A 26,253-nucleotide genomic window follows, 5' to 3' on the forward strand; every position below is an offset into this window, starting at 1 on the left:
ATAAAAATGTTTTTCGAAATCGCATGCTGGACACGGTCATGTTTACATGTTGCGTCTGGTTTGGAAATCGAAATATCGTTGTAACCAAGTCTGTAAATAAAGTTGTATATTGACATGGTTATTGCACCAACTTTTCTGTAAGGGTAACTATATGGTCGTCTGCCGCTGTTACCAGAAAATTTCAGATAGGTTGCAAACTTTTAATTGCATCTCTTCGAATAATTACGACTTCCGACTTCTCTTGTTATATAGAATCTGTATTTGTTTAACGCTACACTTACAAGGAGAACGCTAACAGGTCAGAATGAAAGATGTAGAGCTAGACAGACATTTTTTGCGTAGAGAAAGTAATGGGAAGGTGGACATCCTAAATGATGACGCCACTGCTTCATTTAATGATACGTCAAAATGTGTACTCAAGGTATTTACACATAATTTTGATAGGGACAAATGCGGCTTGATGCGTTTAAGTTGCAGGTTTTGTAATGCAAAACTTTTGACATCAGAGGATACTGTACGTGATACAACATTCACATTTTCATAAGCGAAGAGTTAATTTTCCTACATTGACACAAAATATATTTTCCAACGCATTTCATTAAGGACGCGCTTTAAATGATCTAAAGAAAAAAGATTAAGAATTGTTTGAATAGTGTTCGTAGCTAAAATAGAGCATTTTCTACGATCAGTTATGAGAACAAAATTTCAGATAAAGCTCCACGTATAGTGTATCACTTTAAGATACACAAATTTTCTTATCTTCAGTCGGGTAGAATGAATTGTACATTTGTTATGCGCAATTATATATTTATTATGTAAGACACTGCTGTTTGCTATAGACTGAATTAACAGTATAATCAGTTGAGCAATACTGATGACAATGTAGTGTGTGAAACTGCTGTCGAATGAGAAACACTAATCCTTTTGTACATTCTTTCACTCTAATGAAAGATTATTGTGCAAGTTTGGAATAAGAAAATAGAGATATTTGTGTGATTATTACGGTTTATAAAACGTATAGATCCTTAACGTTACAATAATGCAGTTCAAAATGATGTAGCCGCCATTTTTACCACAGTTGAATGTGAACGCCACTCTAAATAAATATTGTGTGCTTTTTTAAAACAGCTTGTACAGTCAAAAACATCTCGCTAATAGATTCCTACCCGAATCCATTAGCATATCAATTGTCATTTCCTAGTAGGGGTACTGGACGGTGAGTTAATTTGTTCCATAATACGCCAAGTACCTCCACTGGGAGACACCTTAGAAGTAAAGTTACTTTGTTGCAAAATGCATGCAATCACCTATCTATTACGTATAACCTCAGCCTTTTATATGATTCACAAAATTATTTTTGCAGCGGATTGTTGGTACGTATGTAGATAGTGAAGGTATGGAAACCCCATTTGATACTGCAAAATCAGTCTGTTCCTAGGTCAGAAATTTGTAATTACTTAAATGCTCAGTTACTGTTAAACTTGAGTGATACTGAAAATACTGCAAGAAGAGCTATTTTGCCTTTTTTTTATTTAAAAGTTTTCCGAGGAGTATGTATTGAAATTATTTGAACAGAATGTCCATTGTTCAACAATTCTATAAATCTACATTAACAGTTATAACAACTTGCAAGTCTAATTGGCCAGAAATTGTTAACAATGTTTATCAAGATGAACCTCGTAATTTCTGACCAGATGTTACTGTAGGAGTATTCAAGGATAAAGTAAAAGAATTATTCTATGGAGAAATAACCAAATATATCTTTGGTAAAGATCAGGCTGTCATTTACAGAACTGAATTTCCAAAAATTGGGTTGGCACATGCCTGTATTTTAATCACTTACTGTGAAATGCAGAAAATACAAGAAACTAGTGATACTGATAAAACCGTATGTGCAGAAGTTCCAGAAATTCGAACACACTGTAACCATACGAATATGTCGCGAAACATGCGGTACCTGGACCACTTAATCAAATTTCTATTAATGTGAGAGATGGAAAATGCACCAAAATATTTCCTAAGGAATGCTGCGAAATCACATAACAATCAGTTAATGGAAATCCATTGTGCAAATGGAATGCTAACGGTGTCAGCGTTAATGCCGTGGACAATCACTGGAGAATCGTTAAGTTGTACTTTAAAATTCATATTTACTTGTTAAATTTGATTTACATGTGAATGTTGAAGTTTGCACTTCAGTTAATAGTGTTAAATATATTTATACATACGTGTATAAAAGTTATGATGTGCAGCTACAGAAGCAGACAATGGAGGACCACATGCGAATGAAAAGGTTCAGACTGATGAACTGAGAAATTTTTTGAATGGCAATTATGTCGGATTAGCTGAAGTGGTATAATGTATCCGTGAATTTTCAAAGTATCTTCAGTCGGTCACTGTCATTAGGCTTGATATTACTTTACCACGTAGATCAAATGTTTACTTCAGAGTCAATAAATGAAACAGTTTGTGTGTGTTTGTGTGTGTGTGTGTGTGTGTGTGTGTGTGTGTGTGTGTGTGTGTGTGTTTGGGCTTACGGGCTCTCGACGTCGAGGACTTAGAAATGATACATATTGTGTGTACATACCAAAAGTCATCCACTACTATACAACTACACTGTTGATGGAAAATTGTTGGAAATGGCATATATAGCTAAATATCTAGGAGTAACTACCCAGAGCGACCTAAACTGGAATGACAACATAAAGCAAATAGTAAGAAAATCAAACGATCAGCGGAGATTCCTACGAAGAATCTTTGTTGTTGTTGTGGTCTTCAGTCCTGAGACAGGTTTGATGCAGCCTTCCATGCCACTCTATCCTGTGCAAGATTCTTCATCTCCGAGTAGCTACTGCAACCTACATCCTTCTGAATCTGCTTACTGTATTCATCTCTTGCACTCCCTCTACGATTTCTACCCTTCACACTGCCCTCCAATACTAAATTGGTGATCCCTTGATACCTCAGAACATGTCCTACCAACCGGTCCCTTCTTCTAGTGAACTTGTGCCACAAACTCCTCAGCTCCCCAATTCTATTCAATACCTCTTCATTAGTTATATGAACTACCCATCTAATCTTCAGCATTTTTCTATAGCAACACATTTCGAAAGTTTCTATTCTCTTCTTGTCTAAACTATTTATCGTCAATATTTCACTTCCATACATAACTACAATACATACAAATACTTTCCGAAACGACTTTCTTACACTTACATCTATACTCGATGTTAACAAGTTTCTGTTCGTCAGAAACGCTTTCCTTACTATTGGCAGTCTACAATTTATGTACTCTCTACTTCTACCTTCATCAGTTATTTTGCTCCCCAAATAGCAAAACTCTTATACTACATTAAGTGTCTCATTTGCTAGTGTAATTCCCTGAGCAACAGCCGACTTAATTCGACTACATTCCATTATCCTCGTTCTGATTTTGTTGATATTCATCTTATATCCTCCTTTCAAGAAACTGTCCATTCCGTTAAACTGTTCTTCCAGGTCCTTTGCTGTATCTGACAGAATTACAATGTCATCGCGAGCCTCAAAGTTTTTATTTCTATTCCGTGGACTTTAATACCTCCTCTGAATTTTTCTTTTGTTTCGTTCACTGCTTGCTCAATACACAGATTGAATAACATCGGAGAGAGGTTACAACCCTGTCTCACTCCCTTCCCAGCCACTGCTTCCCTTTCATGTCCCTCGACTCTTGTAACTGCCATATGGTTTCTGTACAAATTGTAAATAGCCTTTCGCTACATGTATTTTACCACTGCCACATTCAGAAATTGAAAGAGAGTATTTCAGTCAACATTGTCAAAAGCTTTCTCTAAGTCTACAAATGCTAGAAACATAGGTTTGCCTTTCCTTAATCTATCTTCTAAGAGAAATCGTAGGGTCAGTATTGCCTCTCATGTTCCAATATTTCTACGGAATCTAAACCGATCTTCCCCTAGGTCGGCTTCTACCAGTTTTTCCGTTCGTCTCTAAAGAATTCGCGTGAGTATTTTGCAGCCGTGGCTTATTAAACTGATAGTTCGGTAATTTTCACATCTGTCAACACCTGCGTTCTTTTGGATTGGAATTATTATTTTCTTCTTGAAGTCTGACGGTATTTCACCTGTCTCAATCATTTTGCTCAACAGATGGTAGAGTTTTGTCGGAACTGTCTCCCCCAAGGCTGTCAGTAGTTCTAATGGAATGTTGTCTACTCCCGGGGCCTAGTTTCGACTTAGGTCTTTCAGTGCTCCGTCAAACTCTTCACGCAGTATCATATCTCCCATCTGATCTCCATCTACATCCTCATCCATGTCCATAAAACTGGTCTCAAGTACATCGCCCTTGTATAGAATGAGTATATACTCATTCCACCTTTCTGATTTCCCTTCTTTGCTTAGATATGGATTTCCGTCTGAGCTCTTGATATTCACACAATTGGTTCTCTTTCCTCCAAAGGTCTTTTTAACCTTCCTGTAGGCAGTTTCTATCTTACCCCTAGTGATATATGCTTCTACATCATTACATTTGTCCTCTAGCCATTCCTGCTTAGCCATTTTGCACTTCCTGTCGATCTAATTTTTGAGACGTTTGTGTTCCTTTTTGCCTGCTTCATTTACTGCATTTTTATATTTTCTCCTTTCATCAATTAAATTCAATTTTTTTTCTGTTTACCAAAGATTTCTACTAGCCCTCATCTTTTTACCTACTTGATCCTCTGCTGCCTTCACTACTTCATGCCTCAAAGCTACACATTCTTCTTCCACTGTATTTCGTTCCCCCATTCCTGTGAATTGTTCCCTTATGCTCTCCCTGAAACTCTGTACGACCTCTGGTTTAGTCAGTTTATCCATGTCCCATCCCCTTAAATTCCCACCTTTTTGTAGTTTCTTCAATTTTCATCTACAGCTCATAACCAATAGGTTGTGGTAAGAGTCCACATCCGCCCATGTAAATGCCTTACAATTTATGACCTGGTTCTTAAATCTCTGTCTTACCATTGTATAATCTATCTGATACCTTCTAGTATCTCCAGGCTTCTTTCATGATTCTTGAACCAAGTGCTAGCTATGATTAAGTTATGCTTTGTGCAAAATTCTACCAGGCGGCTTCCTCTTTCATTTCTTACCCTCAATCCATATTCACATACTATGTTTCCTTCTCTTCCTATCCCTACTATCGAGTTCTAGTCACCCATGACTATTAAATTTTCGTTTCCCTTCGCTATCTGAATAATTTCTTTTATCTTATCATGCATTTCATCAATTTCTTCGTCATTTGCAGAGTTAGTTGGCATATAAACTTGTACTACTGTAGTAGGCGTGGGCTTTGTGTCGATCTTGGTCACAATAATGCGTTCACTATGCAGTTTGTAGTAGCTTACCCGTACTGCTATTTTTTATTCATTATTAAACCTATTCTGCATTACACCTATTTGAACTTGTATTTATAACCCTGTATTTACCTGACCAAAAGACTTGTTCTTCCTGCCACCCAACTTCACTAATTCCCACTATATCTAACTTTAACCTATCCATTTCCCTTTTTAAATTTTCTAACCTACCTGCCCGATTAAGGGATCTGACATTCCACGCTCCGATCCGTAGAACGCCAGTTTTCTTTCTCCTGATAATGATGTCCTCTTGAGTAGTCCCCGCCCGGAGATCCGAAGTTTTTTCCAAGAGGACTTCATCATCATTTAACCATACAGTAAAGCATGAAAGTTTCTGAAGAATCTTAAGGCAATGCTATTCATCCACGAATGAAGTGGCTTACAAGGCGATTGTTCGGCCGATTCTTGAGTACTGTTCATCAAACTGGAACCCGTACCAGGTAGGACTGACAAAAGAGGTAAAGAAGATTCGTAGAAGACCAGCGCTACGGAGATCACTACAGAGATGCTCAACAAATTCCAGTGTCACGCGCTACAAGACAGGCGCTGTGCATCACACAGAGGCTTACTACTGAAATTTCGGGAGACTTCTTTACCGGGAAGAGTCGGAAATCTTACTGCCTCCTCCAACATACATCTCGTAAAATGAACAGATAAAGAAAATAGTGACTTACCGAAAATCATTCTCCCCACTAACCATTCGCGAGTGGAACAGGGAATGGGTATCAGTTAGTTGTACCACAAATACACTTTGCCACACACTGTCAGGTGACTTGCGGAGTATTGAAGTCGATGAATAACGGGTCGTTTGAGGGCCCCAATCGGTTTTTGCTTTTGGTATCGTATATTTTCGTCCGTGTAAAGTTTTGCTGCTAATTACAATACATCCCAAAAACAAATTCTATTATTGGGAGTCTCTGGTGCCCATGTGGACGAATGTGCCACTTTGTCATTAAACCGGCCATGTTTACAACAGATTTATAATATGCTCTCCGAACCATGATGCTAGACATCTGATTCTGTGCGTTATCGGTGTCTCGATAGTTCTTGAAAGTTTCTTAATCTCTTACTCACTAATGTACCCGATTATTATAATGAAACTGACGGTGAACCGTGTGCTGTAGTTCGGACTGTATACATCGTAGGGCACTGAAACATCGTAGGTATGTTTATTAATCGGTACACTCATGAAGTAAGCTCTTTAAATGACAATAGTTCCATTCCCTGTCACCAAGTGATAGGCTCTGCAAACCAGCCATAATAGGATGTGGGTACAGAAAAAGGGGAGAAGCGGTCACACACATGATTACTACCGTATGGTCACAAGTTACGGCGTGTTATCGATATGGTCTCCCTACTCAACAACATGCTGCTTCTGTAAAATGAAATTGCCGACAGTTGATCGCAATATATCCGGTGTAATCAGATCGATGTACTACTTCAGATCAGCAAGAGTCAGGATATATCACTCAGAGGCATGCTCTTACAGATATCTCCACACCAGAAATGGCGTGGCTTTAGGTCGGAGCATGTGGAATGCTACACGTGTTGAAACTGCCTAGAGATTACGTGGTCATTGACGAAGATTTATAGATGCAAGCGTTCATCTGCCAAACAACATTTGGTGTCACACTATCTCGCATGAAAGTAATGATACGGACACAGCTGCGATCTTGCGAAGCTGGAATCACGTGTTACACGTTGAGGCCCTTACTATCTCCAGAAGTCACGGTATACGTACCGGGTTTAAGAAGTGTCACCACCTTGAAGAAAAACTGACCGATAATGAAGGAGCTTGTGAAATGACACTATACAATCACATAAGTTGAGTGCAGCGGGTGTTCCAGCACAACATGTGACGGGATAGAACCCCATATCCGACATTTCCGTCCATTCGTGCAGAGTAAAATGGCCTCATCCGTGCAAAGAATACTCCCCGGCAACATGTCAACGATTTTCATACGTGCCAAAAAGCAAAGAGCAGTCAAGGAGTTGTACCCTATATTGGGTCTTCATTTGATGTACGTTATGAATCTACTAGGGATAATTGTATAAAATGCTCCACAAAATCTTTTGAACTGTTGACCAGGGGACAGACAATTCCTGTCACACAGTTCGAACGCTGGCTGCAAATTTGAGGCGTACGCTACACAGCCGGCTATAGCTAAAGCAACTTCAACATCTGCCCTGGTAGTGGCATACTGCACCACCTAATTCACAAGTTTCTTCAAATTTCACAATCGTATTCTTTAGCCAGTTTATTGGCATGGGGCCCCTTCGGAACCGTTTTCATCAGCGACATGTCGCAATGCAGCGCTGCTGTTGCTAACGTTCTGATAAAACAGCTTTACCAGGAATGCATGGTCTTTCTTATCAATAGTCATCGCGTTTCGAATGGAAAACTTCAGCTTCTTAGCCCTTTACACGAACAGTAACTTCACCAAAGAAATCAACACGCATCGCAAAGTGACAAACAGCACACTGCCGTCAAAACTGGAAACATTTCATATTCTGAATGCTTACAGCGCCATACTTTCACTGGTGGCAGAAAATGAAACTATTATTGTTTTCAGCATACTCAGCCAGTACGCCGATTAATGAATATACCTACGAACTTTCACCGTCATGCAGTGTACACTGTAGCACTTGGAACACAGTCACTTTATAAGAATGCATGGCGCCTGTTCTTTCTGACACCAGACATTCATATAACTGACTCACCCCGATGGGCAATGAAAGCACAGCCTGCAATGCGGATGATCATTTACCTTCAATCTTCAGAACGACTCTGAAATTAGCTATAGTGGATGAAATAGATGGGGGCTGCAGGTATGAGTCAGCCGAGGAGTGTGCCGAGATAATCTACGCATTTGTGATAAACACGGTGTTTTGGTGGCGCAGTGGTTAACGGAACCACCTAGCAGTGGGAGACCCTGGTTTCGAGTCCCATTTCGGCAAGCATTTTCTTTCATCGACAATGATCCTGCATAGTGTGATGCAACTGATAAAATTAGTTTCTTCTACTCCCTTTCCTTTCTACTCCCCCCCCCCTCTCCACTTTCGTAACACTCTGTATAATGCAGATTACACTGCATTCCGCCTAAATTCCGTTATCACTTACACCGTATTTCGGTCAGTGTTAGATACTAGTATTCCGTCTTCTTCATTTTCAGTCCATTTATTCTTCGTCGTATTTTGGTCTTGCAGCTTTCAAGAACATTCACCAGAATACTACTAAGTAACACAAATAGTTTTTTAAAAAAGTAAATGATGATTCTTAACGTAAGTTGAATGTTTGGCTAAGAAGTTCACGTTATGTTTGGGTGTGGTACAAGAATACTATTAACAGTAATAAGTGTTAGAACAGCCCATGTATCACACACCGTATACAATGTGTTAAATAAAAAGTATTGAATATTATGAGCGATGGTAGTAGTCATGGAAACAGATCGGATAAACATGGGTCGGAAAAAGCATACTTTCTGAGATGGGAGATGCTGAAACACGTTTGTTGTAGATATGAGCACAGTCGTTAGAGTACGGTTATGTTAACTGTAACAACAGAGTGTTTTGACGTCTTAATGTATCCTAGAACTGCAGTTAAATATCAGAATTTTCCCGTAAATTACTAACATTTCTGGATAAGTATCATTGTGTTTTACTTATTGACTAGCACCGCCAGTGGGAGGCCTAAGATTGGGGAGCAAGTGCTACATTAATATAGGGGTTCCGCAAGGTAGCATATTAGGACCAACACTGTTCCTGACATACATTAATGACTTTCCCAGTAGTTTAAATCATGATGAAAAAATTCTCTTCGCAATATTATAGTCCGAGGAAAACAACAAAACTCCTTACCGAGAAAGCAAATGAAACTCTCAAGGAAGTTTATGATAGATCAATAAGCAATAAAGTGACATTGAGCATAAAGAAAACTAATGCCATGAATTTAAGTTTGAAGAGGAAAAATGACAAATTTATTTGAACTTCATAATATTTGTGGAAATTCTTGTAAATTCTTAACGTGTTTAATCCATACTGTGCTGTAAAACTTGCGAAAGTAATTCCACTACGTTTCCACGACCAAAGCGCTGGACTGATTTCCATGAAATTTTGTATGAAGATGGCTTGATCCCTGGGGTAGAATACAGGTTACATTAGACAGAAAAACATAAATAGGGTCGACACTTAAAAAATGTGAAGTAAGGAATGGAACAAATTACTTTATATAGGTGAACGTAAACCATGTTAAAATATTATTAAATATGTGGCATAATGTACACACGGTATAATGTATGGCTACTTCAGTAGCACGGTGAATGGATGCACTCATCGGACACATCCGTCCGCATGCACCGCTCGGTAGCAACACTGTACACGTGCCCTTTCATCACTCGTTGTGATAGTTGTGGAGGGTGTGGGGTGGGGGGGGGGGGGGGGGTGAGGGGTTACATCTACGCATCGTGCTACGCTGACCCATACAGAAAGACACGGTAGAGCAGTTGACGTTATTCTATGTACAGTAGAGTAGTTACTTACCGTTTCTCATCGTAACAAAACGACTCACATGCGAAAGTTGTTGAGGGGGAACAGTGCGTATGATACCCACACTCAGATTCCCTATTCCACCCTGACCAGTCCGCTGTAACAATCGACCTTAATCAGACAGAGACCGTCTGTAACTATTTACAAAATTATCTGAAAGGGAGCGATGTACTTTGCGCTGTATGGAGCTCTAAGCCATATAAATACCAACGAATGGCTTCAGCTCGGTGTGGGATACCTGAAGAAACGTGAGGTCTCCTTTTGTCACAAACGATATTATCAAGTATAGAAGTGGTGTTGCATAGTATTACCACTATGTCCTCTGGTGTGAATAAGCTTATATCTGATGCGACGCATTTCTGTTGGCCTTTGGAACCCCGTCTCCTGCTGATGGAGGCAATACGTCTGGGATTCTGTGAACAATTCCGGAGAACGTCGATACCTTGGGAAGCCACGACTGCTTTTCATTCAGAATTTCTAGAGCTGCGTTGTCCTTCCACAATTCATGCATATCGGTCGCAAATGAGTCCCATCCAGCATCGATGGCATACTTGATGTCTCTATAGAACAGGTCAGATCATCTGATCATCTGGTGGGTAACACAAGCAGATCTTTCTTTGTACATGTTGGTTTCTTTCCTCTTTTCCTGCAGTCGCAGTTTTGCAAGGAACGGTCTTTTGCGACTGTAATAAAACCCTTATTTACACGCGTTTCGCTTTATTTTAAAGCATCCTCAGTCGTTACTGTAACAATATGGTTTTTAATGATGAAGTCTTTTCGGGTTATCAGTCAAGACGACACTTCTACTGAAGATACAAGTAGGAAACTTGCTGAAACGTTGCCGCTGAACGACGCCTTGACTCGGCTGATAGTCTGAGAAGTCATCATCACCCAATTTCCCCAAGAAAGTCTAAATTTGCAGATAAGGATTTTCTTGTAATTCTATTTGCTGGGTTCATATAGCGTCATCAAGCTTTAACTTACTACTATAAACAGTATAAAATTATTTTAGTTACTCGTGGTTTTTTTCTTGCCTGCTTCATTCTTGATGTTATTCTAATCTTATGTACTATATTTTTGCCGACAACATTTTCACTGACACGAAATAAATTTATGTTTTTATGTAGTTAGGTCCACGTCCAAGTCGCCATCTCGTATACATTGTTTTGATACTGAGCGTTGCGAACTTTTGTTTGTTTAGGTGGTAGTTCGAGCGTTTGTTGTTGCTTTCTCTCTCCCTCTGCGTGCGCTATTGTGTGTGTGTATGTGTGTGTGTGTGTGTGTGTAATGGAAACAAACATGTCGTAACCACTGGGTATGTAATTAATAACTTTACTATGGTACAGTGGTCTATGTGATAGTATTTTTGTGGTTTATAGTGGGGTTGTTCTTTACATTCTATGTGTTTCATTAGTTTAAGTAACGTTTAGTTGCTGTCGTTTGTTCGGTTATTCATAAGTGCTTCTTTTCTATGACTGCGTTTAGGATTTGGTAGTTTTCTTGTAGAGTTAGGAGATATTTCTTCTTACTGCATGTGTTTCTGGTGTGGTAGGACGGTGGTTTACTTTCCGGTGGTGTCCTGCAAATGTTGAAATATGGCACTAGGCATCAACATTTGCAGGACATCTCCGATCAGGAAACCACCACGCAACCACAGGAACAGAAAATCTGTTGATACAGCATTACAGAAATTTACGGTATGATGGAGATATTGAAGAAGGTGATTCTATAAAAACTGATAATATCTGTGTAGGTGAATTAGTCATACAAGAATTAAAAACAGCGCTACATGTAAGAAAATGTAGAAAGGACATAGGCCTAGTTGGAATTAACGCTAAATTAATAAAACACGGTAAAACCATTATACAGTTTTACTTTATCAAAAAAATGGTTCAAATGGCTCTGAGCACTATGGGACTTAACAGCTGTGGTCATCAGTCCCCTAGAACTTTGAACTACTTAAACCTAACTAACCTAAGGACATCACACACATCCATGCCCGAGGCAGGATTCGAACCTTCGACCGTAGCAGTCGCGCGGTTCCGGACTGCGCGCCTAGAACCGCGAGACCACCGCGGCCGGCATTTACTTTATCCATTTTCTTCAATTTTCTTTGTTCGAAGAATTATTCCGTGCCTGAAGAATGGGACTGAGTTAAGGCTACTGCTACTCATTTTTAAAAAAATGCAATAGAAAAGACGCGGGCAGTTTCTTACTTCGTTTTATTTATATGTTCAATAAGTTAATGTAATGTTCAGCATTGGGAACAGATCGTTTCCAGGATTCACTAAGGTATCATTTTACTAAATTTTTGCAGTTAGCTACTTGAGCTGCAAACTGCATTGACGTTGATGCCAGCGGTTGCCAACTAAACAATGCATTGATGACAACAACACTCGAATACGCTGTCACCCCAGCTTTTCCAGTCTGCAACATTTGTAATATCCGTTTCCCAGGTGCTTTTAAGAATAGCCAGTTTAGAGTGATTGCAAAACTTTGATGTATTTAAACAGCGACTGCCAAGTAACTGTTAATGCGTTGTCAATCGATCCGAAATTTTAATTTTCATTTATACACATTGTAAGGTGATTCGTTTTGTCAGTTGATCAAATGGCATTGTCAAATGACGTTTCTGTGAACAGAATAATAGGATATCGTACAGAGTCTATAACAGCCTCACAACTACAGTTTACAAGCTAATTAACTTACCTCGTATTTATGTATGTGCCCCATTGAAGCTTAAAAACCTTGATAATTGCTAACAAATCTACATCATGTGCCATGAACTGTTAAAAATAAAGGACAATACACAATATATTTTCGAAGCAGATGATTTTATGACTCCTGAATAGTAAACATAAATGTTTTAGACACATATTAACGATCTTTGCGATTGTTATTGTCAATAAATCTGATTCTCAGGGTGCAACAAACAGCGAGAAAGTAGTATGGTTATGGAACTGAGTTTCGTTCTTATTTAAAATACGTGACAGCTCTTTTGACAAAAAATATAATGTTTCATAAAAGCATGCATTTCGAGATATCTGCGTTACATTAATTTATGCCACATCATTTTTCTTTCTTTGCAGTAAAACGAACTTTGCTCCAAGGTAAGATAAAAAACACGAAATTTTGTTATTTTAGTGTATGTTAGAATTACAGATAAGATTGACATTTACTGCACAAAGTGCATTAAAATCGAGACGTATAACTGAATAATTTATATTAGTTTTTATTGTGAATTCAACATTCTGCAACATAAGTGTATCACGGTGATTATTCTTGACATGATCACACATTTTTAACAGAAATAAGAAAACAAGTGAACAATATATGAAAGAAAACATTTTCAGTAGAATGGCAAAATAGTTGAAAGATAAAAAGTTCATATGCTTTCTAAAGAGTAATACCTTTTTTTAAAAATAGAAATCTTTTCATAAACAGTGTTACACACTTTCCGCACATTTATCACTTTCCATATTTTCTCTCCAAGAACTACCATAAAACATTTTCTGTGTAACAGCGACAGTTCACTCAGGCACAAATCCCAAATGTCTCGTGTATGCAGAACAGTTTGAAGAAATTCTGTAAGTGGCTTCATTTATTAAGTGGCTTCCTTTATCACATAAATAAAAAGATACGTTTTCGTTGTCGCACGTAGAGATTTCAGATAAGGAAAAAATTGTCTTACGTCAAACATGGTCATAATTCCAGTTGTCATTTTCAGTTCGAACGGAGATTAACTCGATATTATGTGATGGAGTTTTAATAAATTTTCCTCTCAGCTGAAATGCGGACCACTACCACTTACAGAATTCCTCAACATTTTCGCAGTGCGTTAACGTACTTAATGCATTCACAAAAAATGTGTCACTTTTCGAAGCAAGAGTCACATAAATACAACACGCCAGAAACTCCATCCTTTTGTGAAGGGTGTCGTGTCAAATATTCTCGCACAGCATTGTCTCTCGTCACTCAACATCATTTCATCCTCAATAGTCCTAAAACGCCTCGCTGATGCTTCAGTGGCCCAATCACGTCCCTACAGCCACCACGAAGTAGGACATCAGCGCCACGATGACTGCAGAGCCGCTGTTGAGATTCGATGTTCCTCTCACTGTAAGACATAAATACATATAAGAAAAGAGCAGACGGAACTTTGTGCGATGGCGCACAAGATCCGAAATTACAAAATTTATGGTCGTGCAACGCAGTTTGCAAACTAATATAACACAGTATTTTTGAAAACTGCTCTCGTGGAGCTTGTCAGCCGTCTTGATCAAATATTTCAATACTGAATTAGAAAGTCTCGACCGCAGTAAAATATTTATCTGCAACGGTAACCGATTTCGGTTACCATAATGGCAGCCAATGTCGTTCGTGGATCCACGATACCTGCTCCGTTCATAGCCACCGCCTGCCATCATGGTGTAGTATGACCTGAAGGTGGTCACATTTTGACCATAACCGGTTACCACTACAGATAAATATTTTGTGGCGGTCAAGGTTCTCTTTAACTCAATTTTAAAATGATATAACACAGATTAATGAGTTAGTTTAGTAAATTATGGTGAAGAAGACTTAAATGAATGCCAAAGATTAAATATTGTCAGAAAATGTAATCCAATTAGAAGTATGAAAAAATAAAACTTTTTACGTCTGAGAAACTTGGAGTTAGTCGAAAGGTGAGCCATAATTTGGTACTCGTATGTTTAGTGGGTTAATTCAACGATCAAAACAATGGGATGGTGAGGGGCGAATGTTGAGGAATGAACCACTTTTCTTTTAGATCATCAGTCTGGCGACTGCTTTGATGCTTTTCCCTACCTCTTAAAATCTTACGCTAATCGTTCCATACATCTATAATATGTTTTGTATACCCTGCTCTTTCTCTACAAGTATTAGTTTTCTACTCCACTGATTCTTGCAGCACCAGGTTAACAATGCAGGGATGCCCAGCACTTGACCTATTAGGTTGTCCCTTTCTTCTGCTAATGACTTCCCGCAAAGTGCTTTCCTCCTGTTTTTTTAAGAGTATCTTCATTTTGTCCTTTTGATACGTCCACTTAGTATTTATCACTATTTTATCGTACTACGTTTTACTGTTACATCATCGTTTGCTTCAGATGCACACTCTCAAGAAATTCTTCTATGTTTTCGGGGCACTATTAGATACCGTTATAGCTCTTTTCTCGAAGAAGTTTTCTTCGCGAATGTCACGCTGCTTCTATCTTTCTCGTCAGATTTTATTTTCCAGGTATGGGCATTTTATCTTTTCCAGAACTTCTGTTCCGTTCCAGTTTTTGTGTTAAGAAAGTCGGTACTCATCTTTGCACTGCTCTTCATTACTTTCGTCCACAAGCTACAACAGTGCAGTGTAAGTTTGCAGACATCCGGCCAGATTTGCTACATAGTCTCCAAATCTTTGGTCCGACGATGATATACACGGAGTATTCTAATGTGGTCGCACTTGGGTCCACTAAGACTGTGCATTAGTGTTTCTATTGGAACGCAGACGATTCATCTACATGTACATACATAACCACATCTTTCCTATGGTGGTTTCAACTGTTATTTTCTCCCTGCAGCATACTTTTTATCATATCTAATATGCTATCGTATGTAATAATCAATTACGGTGATTTATAAGACAAATTTAGTTGGGACTCTCAACGGGACATGTTAGACGTGGAGTAACACTGTAAAGAATTTTATTTAGCTTTCCAAACAAACATGGTCCTCTTCCTGACACGTTATCATTGTATTCTTTTTACACAATTTTCTCAATAACCATTCATTGAAGGAACTCAATAGCTGTTCGATTGTCGATTTACATGTGTGCAAGAGGAGCCCATCTGGGAGCTTCCGATGTATACAAACTCTAGACGATGATGGAGCTCCTGAAATACAGCTCATATTTAATAACATTGTATGGAAAGTGACAGCAAATTTGTTTATCAGGACAACAAAACTTCTAGCTGGTATAACAACGTAATTAGTGGTCAATATTCAGGACAGAATCTCGTTTCAGTACGTTATCGCATGGTTACACAGTGTTTCAGGTCCTTACCGAAAAACTCCAAGAAACGATACGACTCACATAGAACACCCTTTTTGTAGTTGTTGTGAAAATATAGTCGTTTGTGAGTACTGATTATCTGAGTTCGGCAGCGTTCAGGGAATAAATAACGATAATAATATAAACTATGTTATTCACAATGTACGAAAGGAATATTCAACGAAATTTACATCAGTAAATGTAGATCAGTCTAGGGCTCATGGACATGGAGCAGCGGGTGATCGATGAAATGTAAGAATACTGTACCACACGCCGTTATTTAGATAGTGTTTCATTAGGCAACCAGTTTCGACTTTCCAATCAAGTCATCTAGAGGTCTGTCGCATGAATGACTGCAAGTAACACTGGTGCATGTATAAGAAAAGGCATCAATATTAGATTCTGGTTCTTTAGTATCAGAACTTCGTGAACATGTGTCTTCACTACGTAACAGTGACACATGTTGACATTTATGTTGAATTTAATAGGTGCCACCCAGGAGGAGGTGCTGATTTTCATCACTTTGTAGCAATAATGAACAGTAGGCTAAAATTTAAGACAGTCGTCCGAAATTTTCAAGTAAAGCTATGGTATACTGACGTACTGGGGATGCCTTTGAGGTTCTCTAAAGGTATACATACCTTGATGATGAAGAGAACAACAGGCATTTCAGTTGAAGAGAAACGGACATATCTAAAAATGGAAATCATTGAAGCTGGAGAGAATAATATAGAATAAGGAAACGACAAAGAAGAAACCATGGGTAACAGGAGAAATACTCCACATGGAAGTACAAATGCTTTCAAAGAAATTTACGAATACAGAAACGTAAGTCACTGAGACTGAAATAAATTGGTCGTGCTAGTAAACCAGGACGAAATGGCTGCAGAAAAAAATATGAACAATTCGATAAAAAATCGTCGTCGGAAGGACTAAGTCAGCATTGAGAAATCTCAAAACAATCTTAGCTGAATTTATAGGCAAGGGTGTATATATTAAAGAGTGCAATGGGAATTCCACTGTTAAGTGCAGAAAAAAGAGGGGCTGTGTTGGATGAGTACATTGACGGCCTCTACTAAGCGGACAGCTTACCTGGTGACGTGATTGAGGAAAAAACAGGATACGATATGGAAAACGCAAGAGTTAAAGTATAAGAATATGAGTTTAACAGAACTTCGGAAAACTGGCCATACAATTCGGCACAAGAGACAGATAACATTTCCAGGGAATTTCTGATATCATTGTGGGATGTGCCAACCGAGCGAATGCTCAAGCCTTTGTGCAGAATTCACCTATTTGGTGACGTACAAACTTTCGGAAAAATATCGTTCACACCTTGCAGAAGATAGCAATGGCAGATAAACGAGAGAACTACCTCACAGTCAGCTTAACAGCTTGCGCATCTTCGCTGCTTGCTAGAATGAAGTAGAAAAGAATGGAAAAGAAATTGGGGATCTCTTAACTGGCGATTAGTTTGGCTTTCTGAAAGGTAAGGGCACGGGAGAAGACGTTGCGATTGATAATGGAAGAAAGACATAAGAAAAATAATGTCACGTTCTAGGATTTGTCGACTTGGAAAAAGCGTTCGACAACGTAAAATGGTGCAAGATGTTTGAAATTCTGGGGAAAACAGTGCAATGGCAAAGACGGAAAAGTAAAGATGGAAGATCGAGAGCGAAGTGCTCGGATTAAACAGAGTATCAGGCAAGGTAGTAAACTCTGATTGAAAAAATGGTTCAAATGGTTCTGAGCATTATGGGACTTAACATCTGAGGTCATCAGTCCCCTGGAACTACTTAAACCTAACTAACTTAAGGACATCACACACGTCCATGCCCGACGCAGGATTCGAACCTGCGACCGTAGCAGCCGAAGGTAACAAAAGAATGGTTCAAAAGTGGATTTGAAATTCAGGTCGAAAGGATGTAGTTGATAAATTCAAAGATTTACTGATGACATGCTATCTTCAGTGAAAGGGAAGAAGACATACAACGCGTGTTGAATGAGATGAAAAGTCTAATGTCTAGGAACATGGATTGAGAAGAAAGAGAATTAAGACGAAACCAATGAGGATGAGGTGAGATGAGATTAATGGTATGTTGGCCAACGCAACTGGAAACCAGATAGCAGAAGAAATTTAGGCATTCTGCTACCATAGAAGCAAAATAACACTGACGCAAGAAACGAGAGCAAGGCGCACTTGCAAATGGAGTCTAGCTCTGGAAAATAGCAAAGGGGTGCACCTTCGTTTGGTGGTGAATCAAGAAGGGCTGCGGGAAATCTAGAAGAGAAGGGAGTAGGAGATGTTGAAAATTAATTGGACAGATACCATAAGGAAAGTGGAAGTTCTCCACAGAAAAGGCACAGACCGGAACATAGGGTAATCAGCGACAAGAATGTCAGGATGATAGAATATGTGATAAGAGATAATGGAATAGCGTACACCACACTAGGGAGAGCTGTAGAGGGTACGAACTACAGCGGATGACAGATACTGGAATAGAAGTCATTGAATAAGCAGAGTGAAAGTGCTACTCTGAGATGCAGAGGTTGGCGCAAGAGAGAAATAGGTAGCCGACAGTATCGATGTAGCAGGAAAACTGAAATAAAACAGTAGAGAAATAAAAAAGGAAGAAAGGAGAGGCGCTAGGCAACAGCACTCGCTGGCAGTCGATCGACCATCAGTATGATCACTAGAGAGGTGCTGACGACTACGATCAGGTTCCCATCTACCTATAAATTCTAAAGGTTATTAGACAGTGTGTGGCCGGTGGTACCTAGGACGAATTTTAACATGTTACCGTCTCTAGCATTAGTTTTTTGTTTTGTTTTTATTTTTATTTAATTTTATCTATTTATTTATGTACTTATTTATTTATTTTTGAAACTGCTAGCCAATGCTTCCTGTCCTCTGTCAAACTGTTCGTCTTAAAACAGCACTTACACCCTAGTGTTCGATTATTGAAGGTGTTACCCTGTATCTGCCCATCAAATCTTCCTCTACAACCACCGAAGTTATTGTCTGATATATTAAAATATGTCTTACTATCCTTCTCCTTTTAGCGTTATTGTTTTCCACAAATCCTGATATCGCCGACTCCGTTAAGAACCTCTTCGTGTCTTATTTTATCGGATCATATATATTGATGAACCACAACATAATGATAAGTGCCCATCACGAGAATTACTGTTACCTTTTGTTGTCGTGGGCACGTGATGTCGTATCGAAAGTATGAAAGCAGAGCAGACATGAAAGGGGCCTCAGTCTAGCAGCGATACAGGCCGAAAACGGAAAATACACTGACATAATGGACTGTGGCAAAGATATTGGACGTCCACGATTCATTAGAAAGTCTGAAGGTCGGAGACTTGTCCATCACGTAAACCTCAATTGACGGTGATATGTGGTAGATCTGACGACAGAGTTCAGTGCTTGTACTTGCATAAGTGTTTCAGGGCACAATGTTCAGGCACTCCGCAGCAGACGAACAATACACGTATCCATGTCGACCAATTAAGTGGGCACGGGATTATCGAGACTGGACCTTGCTTGATAAAAGTACATATACGGCCGAAGCCTTTTCGTTGTGTTTTACTGTGGGTATCGGTTCGCTTTTTGAATGATGGGAAGTGAACATGTCGAATCATGTATCGGACGTAGGCAGACAGTCACATTGCCGTACATAGTTTCCAAATAATTTCCTATGCTTCGTAAATGAAGTTAGCAGGTATTTTGTTTCGGTCACAGCACATTAGGCTGAGCTATTAGGTACCATCACAGACTCGGAAATCTTGACACAAGCAGACGAAACAGCCACATATTTGTGAGAACCATGATTATGAGACTGAGCGACCCACTGGCTTCTCTACATTACCATCCCAACGGCTACGACCGACAGCAACACAGATCTGCAAAAAGAGATATTTTTTGAAAGTTGTTTGAAAGTTGATAACCGAATTTTATGTACCTTTCAGCGCTGATTTCAAAAATGCAATCCATTTTTTCTACCACGTCAGGTTTTCTAAAATAAAGAGCATATTTTTGGGTATAATAACAAAATTTAAGCAATTTATCACATTCTTCCCAACGCTATAAAATTTTATTTTGTGTATAAAGCATGTTCTAAACTACTTTTACAGTGTACTTCAATTTCTCTTTAAGCTCATAAGTCCTTATAATAACGTTTTCGCTTTCTGTCGAAACTCGTTTTATTGATGTTCCAGCTGTGGACTCATTGAGGATCATCTCTTTTTATCATCCAGCAATAGTCCGCTATCATTTGACGTTCCATATTCCTTGATTTCATCTTTCCATATCTTTGATGTCTTGGTGGAATCTTCCGCCCTGCTCTTCACTTACATCACCAAGGTTTGCAGGGAAGTAGCCAGATGTGAGTGGAGAAAATGAACTTTAATGCTCATGTTACAGCCCAGCTTCCTAAAGTTGTCGAGCATGTCTACGACGATTGTCTTGTAGTTTCGATCTCTTTTTTTTCTAGGAAACCGGTAACAACTTATTTAAAAGATTTCCATGCTAGCTTTTCGTTTGTTTACATTTCGTCCACAAAGTTGGGATCTGTCATTAGTTTTCTAATGTCTGGTCCGACAAAGATTCCTTCCTTTAGCTTTGCCTCAGATAAGCCAGGAAACGGCCCACAAAGATATCTGAAAGACTCCCCTTCTTTTGGCAATGCCTTAACAAATTGTTTCATCAGCCCCAACTTAATGTGAAGTGGTGGAAGTAACACCTTTTTGGCATCTACAAGGCTTTTTCTCTCAACATTTTTAACCCCCACCTGTAAGGTTTTTCTCAAGGGCCAAGCTTTCTTTATGTAGTGTTGCTTTCTGTCTCTAACTAGCCCATTCACATAGAAAGCAAAGGAACTTTGTATAGCCAATTTGTTGACCTAGCAGCGTTGAAATCACTTTTAAATCATCACATAGTGTCCATTTGCAGTCTGAATAGCAGAGTTTGCTTAAAACCAGTTCAAGGATATCGTGACATTCTTTTAAGTGAACCGTGTGTCCATCTGCAATAGAAGCATCCTTACTGCATTCTGTCGAAGTACTGCTTTAAGGGTTCTTTTTGAAGAATCAATAAAAAGTCTCCACTCATCCGGAGCATATTCTATTTTGAAACGTGCCATGAGTCCAGGAACATCACTGCTAAACACGAGGTCACTTTCTTGACAGAAAAGAGATACAAACTCATTTCCCTCGATTGATAGCAAGAAAAGGATGTACTCGGAGCCAGTATATGATTATCTTTCAAGTAGAGCCTAAAACAGTGTATGGAGATCCTAAAAACCAAAATTACAACTCACTAGAGTGCTGAAATATCGAAAAAAGCTAAAACTAGACAAGCAGTTTGTGAAATAACTGTACTTCATGGAATTTTTTCACAATTTTTCGAAATTAGTGTTCAAATAATGTTCTAATGTGTGTGAAAAAGTGTGGGACCTAACTACTAAGGTCATCAGACCCTAAGCGTACACACTACTTAACCTAAGTTATCCTAAGGACGAAAACACACACCCATGCCCGAGGGAGGACTCGAACTACCGCCAGGACCAGCCGCACAGCCCATGACTGCAGCGCCTTAGACCGCTCGGCTAATCACGCTTGGCGAAATTAGTATTGCAAACACTGTAAAATCACTTAATAAATTTGAAACAATCTTTGTGTCGCAGACCAGTGAAACGAATTGCCATCAGCAACACGCAACAGAAGAGCGGTGGACACCGTTTTAAGTGCTCCTTGGTCTTGATGTTCAGTGGGTAAGCCTCGCCCGGTCAAGTGAATCACGTTACTTGTTACACCATATCCTTAGTCGTGTATGGATATCTCGTCATCCAACCGAATGGCTGCTCGAAATATTCGCCGAACTACGAACGCACGCCAGCGTCAGCAGTATTATGTTGTGGGAGCATTCACGTGGACTGCCATGGAAGCTGTGGTACAAATTGAAGGCACCACGGCCCTTATGGACTACATGAGAATTATTGCATCTCTCAATGCTTGATGTCTTCCACGACGGAGATGGCATCTTCCAACAGGATAAGTGTCCTTCTCACAAGGCTAGAGTCCTGTTAAAGTAGTTTCAGGAGCAGGGTAGTAAACTCTAGCTCATCTCGTGGCCATAGAATTGGACTGATTTGAAATACCGGCCCGTAAGTCATGTGAACTGCTCGATCCGTGTGCAGGCATCTGCTGCCACATACCCGTGGAAACGTGCCAACGGCTTATCAGATCCATGCCACCCAGAATAGTTACAATATGGCTTTCCAGCACTCTATTAGGCAAGTGGTCATAATGTTTTGGCGCATCAGTGAATTTTTCATCAGCTCTTCGTAACACCAAATCTGAAACGCTTCAGTTCTCTATTTACCACTTTGTCCCACAGTCAATGATTCATTTCCGTTCATAGCTTTCCTCACGTACAGTCTCAGAAATTTCATCCTTGTAACTGTGTTTTCCGTTAGCGGATTTCCTTTTGTGATGTCCTCTTTGCCTGTTTCTTATATCCTCTCTATCTGATCTGAGCTGCATTATTTTTCTTCCAAGGAAAGCCAGTAATCATTCAGTTTTTCAGCTATCAGGGAGCTTCTGAACGTACGTTACCCATAAATATCAAAATTTTATTGAATTCTGCGCTACTTCATCGTAACACAGATACATTATGTCTTCAAAAAGGGGTAGGAACGTTCTACCAATCGTCCAGTTCCTCGACGATAGAAATCCGCTCCTTGGTCACAAACCCACTCGAGAACCGCTCTGTGAATATCCTCATCATTGCAAAATCTGTTATTCTCCAGATGTTCTTGCAATTTTGCCGAAAAGACAGAAGTCGTATATTGCAAAATCTGGACTATATCCCGGATCAGCATCACACACATTTGTACGGAGTCGGTCAAATTATTAGCATCATTTCACTATGGCTCATATGGTCCATATACACCAGAATTTTGCGGTGAATGTGTGCATTTCAGATGTTTTGTCAACAATAACCATGCTGTCCCGCCTACATATGCTTTGGAGTACGTTACTAGTTGCCACTTTTCAAATGGTTCAAATGGCTCTGAGCACTATGGGACTTAACACCTGTGGTGTCATCAGTCCCCTAGAACTTAGAACTACTTAAACCCAACTAACCTAAGGACACCACATTCATCTATTTCCTAGGCAGGATTCGAACCTGCGATCGTAGCCGTCGCTTGGTTCCAGACTGAAGCACCTAGAACCGCTCGGTCGCACCGGCCGGCTAAACTTTTGTTCAGACGAACACTGAAATACACTTGTTACACGCACTGGAGTAGAGCTGTGAACGAAAACCAGTAAACGTACTCTTCTGACAATGCGACATTCTTATGGCGAAATGGTCTTGGGACGACGTCTGTAGCGTACCATCTGAAGTTCCTACGTACGTGGGCAGCAATTTTTAAGCTTAGTTTTCCGCTAATCTGATTTCTGCTACTCCACATTACTTTCGTCTTCCTATGGTCCGATTTAGGTGCTCATTTTGTCCATTCCACACAACCGGTCTTACAACTTTTCCTCGCTGTCACTGAAATTAGCAGTATCAGCTAATCTTATCGCTCACATCCTTTAGCATTTAATTTTATTACCGTCCATTTCCGGTTTTAATTTTCGTCATTGCCTATCCGACAGGTTGAACAGTAGGAGAATCAGACTGCAAACTTCCTTTATATCTTTCTTAATCCGAAGACTTCTATCTTCGACTTCTATTCTTATTTTCTCCCCTCAGTTCTTGTAAATATTTTATATTACCTCTATATAGTATATTTTATACCCATTTCTCTGTAAACTTCTAGCACCATTTTGCGTTGTGGAACGCGTGTTGTACATCCTCAAATCGTGTGGAGCTGTCTTGAGTTTTCGTAGGTAACGTCCCTAGGTATTATCCACATTATCAAGCTCAACGTCAGAATTTTCTTCTCTTTACCAAAACTCAAACTGAGATCCATGTACCATAACCATTATTTATCTTTTCCATCCTTTCATATATTATTCTTGTCTGCAACGTGTCTGCATGCTCTGTTGAGATGATTATACTACACTTCTCGGGTTTATCTGATTTTGATATCTTCAGTATTGGTTGGATGATAGTCTTCCGAGGGTCTGCTGTTACGTTTCCAATATTATAGATTCTACAAACTAAGGTGATTAATCTTTTGCTTGCCTCTTACTCCAGTATTTTAGAAATTTCGAAAGAATGTAATACGTGCCTTCTGATAGTCTTCCAAAGCACTTTCCGCATTTTATTGTCATACTGGGTCCTCTATATTCTCCAAATAAATATCCGTTTCATTTTCAATCACTTCATTGTATTATTTCCACCTGTCTGTTCTCTCCTCATTGTTTGACAACTTAATTCCTTTCATGACTTTAATGTTGACACTCTAGCTTTTAAGTCCGCAGCTCGTCGTCTAGTGGCTAGCGTTGCTGCATCTGGATCACGGGGTTCTGGGTTCGATTCCCGGCAGGGTTGGAGATTTTCTCTGCCCGGGGACTCGGGGTCTGTATCATCCTCACCACTCGTGGCAGTGACTAAACTGGATAATGTAAAAATTGGACTGTATACAAATTGAGACTTCGTATCGGTGCTGATGGCCGCGCATTTGGGCGCACCACAAACCAAAGATCATTATCTAACTTTTAATTTCTATGACAGTTTCTTTGATTTTCTACATATGCAGAATCTGTCATTCCGACATGGTGGTCACAAGGATGGATTTAGGTTACAGTACAGCCAAAATAAATTTCGCTGAACTGAAGAGCTAGGATTTCTTCGTTTTTTACCAGCAGACATTTCGGTTTATCTCAGCAGTACGTCGGTATTAACGAGGCAAAAATAACACGCTATGACCTAATCGATGTTACCTTTCTCTTGCGACACCTACTGAGGCTTACATCAGTGACAACATAACTGTCGCACATTCATTGAAATAACCGCTTTCTAACTTTACCCGACAGGTTGTCTGTATATGGACTGTACAGACAATACTAGTCTTGTGACTGGATATTTCCAGAGTGTAGCTACATCAGCGGAGCGTAGCAAAGGCGCCAGCAGTAACAGATATTTCCCTTTACACGCAAGATTTAGCTTAGTTTTTGTTTTCAGGTTCTTCTTCGAAGAAGTTCCTTCCTTATTCGCTCACTCTGGCGTTGAATTTCGAACATTTGCGAGGTTGTGAGTGTTTGGACGGTAGGCGAAAGTGGGCTCACTGCTCAAGGCTGTACCTTAACGCTTCAAAAGCTAGTTTGAGGTACAGTCAACTGCAGCAAGTAAATCTGAGTTGGAAGGGGCGCCTTGTCCACTGCGACAGAGGTCTGTTGGCCTTAAAGGTCCGAACAAACTCAGACAGTGGGATAGTTTGTGATTACGAACACCAAAGTTAGATAGGTTGTGGAACCTCTTAGGGAAACTGATGGCAGGTCGGGAAACAAGGTCAGTGCCGACTCTGTTTGCTTGTCGATATGTGAAGGAGTTTCTGCTGGAACACTGGCTCATGTAAGCACAAGTTATGCCTCTCGCCAGGTTCAGAGGACATCCTAGTTTCCTACAGGCGGTTGGCTGCTTTGATGAAGACGGTTAGCTTTTTTCGCGTTTCAGTCCTGGGTGAAAACTAATTTGACACTTTTTCTTTCTGACGCCTCCCACAAATTGAAGAAAGGGAAGCGTTTATCGTTTATTGCCTTTATTCTAGTACATCCAGTGACATTAGATCTGGAGACGCCCCGACAGTGGTGGGATACCAGCGTGACTTTCGCTCACCGTAAGGCACGACAACGAGTACTGATAGTCTGGGTTGCCATTTCTCTCATAGCAGGAGCCCTTTGGTTGTCATCCACGGCACCCTTACAGCACAGCGATACGTCGACGACATTCTAAGCCCCGTTTTTTGTCTTTGTTAGTAAACCATGCTGGGCTTATATTTCAGCAATATAATTCCCACCGACACACGGCATAAGTTTCTACTGTTTATCTCCGTGTTTGCCAAAGCCTACCTCGGCCAAGAAGGTGATGTCTCCCCAGTTCAATTGAAAACCTAGGACCATTATGAGCAGGGCCCTCGAACCAGTTCGGGCTTCTGACGATCGAACGCCCCTGTTGGACAGAATATGCCACACCATCCCTCAGGAGAAAAATCCAAAAAGTCTATCAATCAATGCCAAGTCAAATAACTACTTGCATGGAGGTCAGAGGTGGACCATTACTGACATGCTCATTTTGTAAAAACTC

At 39.8% G+C, this 26,253-nt stretch overlaps 1 protein-coding gene across 1 annotated transcript in view; it reads right to left on the reverse strand.

Moving 5' to 3' along the window:
• Positions 1–12,964: 12,964 nt before the first annotated feature.
• The window catches only part of LOC124802398, a 183,154-nt gene continuing 169,865 nt past the window's right edge, over positions 12,965–26,253 (reverse strand). Inside the window, exon 6 of the mRNA XM_047263152.1 lies at positions 12,965–14,048. Coding sequence (XP_047119108.1) covers positions 13,966–14,048 — 83 coding nt within the window. The 3' untranslated portion in view covers positions 12,965–13,965. The remainder of the gene's footprint in view (positions 14,049–26,253) is intronic.

Source organism: Schistocerca piceifrons, chromosome 1, assembly GCF_021461385.2.
Source record: "Schistocerca piceifrons isolate TAMUIC-IGC-003096 chromosome 1, iqSchPice1.1, whole genome shotgun sequence".
NCBI classification, from domain to species: Eukaryota; Metazoa; Arthropoda; class Insecta; order Orthoptera; family Acrididae; genus Schistocerca; species Schistocerca piceifrons.